Raw genomic sequence first — 1753 nt, forward strand, 5'->3', positions numbered from 1 at the left:
TGTGTGTTTGGAGGAAGCTCATGGGCTCCAGGCTGCATTAATAAAGATCTGATGTCCAGACAAAAGGAGGTGAGAGTCCTGTTGTATTCCTGACCACACATAGCCTGCAATGCTTGGTTCTGGGAGACAGAGACAAACTAGAACAATGGTTCTTAGCCCTGGCTGTATGTTATAATCACCCGGGAACTTTCAAGGCTCTTGATGCCCCAGGCCATACCCTTGATCAGTCAGAATCTTTGTGAGAGTGACTTAGGCATTGGTAGTTTTTAAGCTGAAAAAAATTTATAAATAAATAAATATAGACTACAGAAGGATTGCAAAAAAAAATACAGAAAATTCCCATATACCCTTCAACCAACCTCCCCTTATGTTCACATCTGACATAACCACATCCCAATGAGCAAAACTAAGAAATTAGCACAGGAATACGGGGCGCCTGGGTGGCTCAGTTGGGTAAGTATCCGACTTTGGCTCAGGTCATGAGCTCACAGTTCGTGGGTTCGAGCCCCACATCAGGCTCTTTGCTGACAGCTCAGAGCCTGGATCCTGCTTCAGATTCTGTGTCTCCCTCTCTCTGACCACCCACCCCCTGCTCATGCTTTCTCTCTCAAAAATAATAATTAACACCCATCTCGGGGTCATGATGGGCAGCAAGATGGCGTCTGCCAGCAGGGTCGTTCAGGTAGTCAAGCCACATACTCCATTAATAAGGTTCCCTGACAGAAGAGACAATCCTAAACCCAATGTATCAGAAGTTTTGAGATCAGCAGGACTACCATCTCACTCTTCTTCAATTTCACAGCATTCTAAGGGAAGTAAATCACCAGATTTGCTGATGCATCAGGGTCCACCAGACACTGCAGAAATTATAAAAACATTACCTCAGAAATACAGAAGGAAGCTTGTGTCTCAAGAAGAAATTGAATATATCCAACGTGGAGGTCCAGAGTAATCACTGACAATGTGGCTGCTGTTTGTCATCAGACAAAAGAATAGTCTTTACAATAAAGGACTTCCAAACTGGCACATGAGAAATTATACATTAAACAACTTGAATAAATACTCTTAAAAAAAAAAGAAATAGAACATTTAGATGGACACTTATATCTCCTAATATATATATGTTGGTCAGCTTCTCTACAAGCTTACCTAATTGTTTATATACTTATTAAAGTATACATTTTTAAATGTTAGCCTATTAATTTACTCTTGATTATCAAGTATTATCATTTGTTGAGCTATTAAAAGCATACAATATCTAGTAAAAAAAATAATAATAATTAACATTATTAATAAACATTAAAAAAAGTAAAAAGAAATTAACACTGGTGCAATACTATTAACTGGATGACAGATCGTATTTAAATTTCATCTGTTCCTCTACTCTTGCCTTTTCTTTTTTTTCTTCTCTTTTAAAAACTTATTATTTAGAGAGGGGGAGAGAATGTGAGTGAGGAAGGGGCAGAGAGGGAGAGAGAGAGAGAGAGAATCCCAAAAGGCTCCTCGCTGTCAGCACAGAGCCCATCTTGGGGCTTGAACCCATGAACTGTGAGATCATGACCTAAGCCGAAATCAAGCACTGAATGCTTAACCAACTGAGCCACCCAGGCACCCCAGGAGTGTCTTTTGTTCTGATGAGGTGACTGTAGGTGGGCTCCTGGATGGGGGCTGGTCGCCAGAAAGAGACCAAACCATGATTAGAAGGTTGGCATTTTCAGCCCCACCTTCCACTCATTCTCTAGAACAAGGAGAG

General features: G+C 40.7%; 1 protein-coding gene across 1 annotated transcript; it reads left to right on the plus strand.

The window, feature by feature from the left end:
- The first annotated feature begins 632 nt into the window (after positions 1 to 632).
- LOC144242873 (alpha-ketoglutarate dehydrogenase component 4) lies at positions 633 to 1180 on the plus strand. Its single transcript, XM_077777904.1, has one exon. It carries the CDS (start codon positions 641 to 643, stop codon positions 950 to 952), a length of 312 nt encoding a protein of 103 aa, XP_077634030.1. The 5' UTR covers positions 633 to 640; the 3' UTR covers positions 953 to 1180.
- Positions 1181 to 1753: the final 573 nt, after the last annotated feature.

This window comes from Crocuta crocuta, unplaced genomic scaffold (genome assembly GCF_008692635.1).
Source record: "Crocuta crocuta isolate KB4526 unplaced genomic scaffold, BGI_CrCroc_1.0 scaffold217, whole genome shotgun sequence".
Lineage (NCBI taxonomy): Eukaryota > Metazoa > Chordata > Mammalia > Carnivora > Hyaenidae > Crocuta > Crocuta crocuta.

What these genes read in the sequence shown, in the direction of transcription:
- LOC144242873 (XM_077777904.1), top strand. Translation starts at nt 641, where the DNA reads ATGATGGGCAGCAAGATGGCGTCTGCCAGCAGGGTCGTTCAGGTAGTC.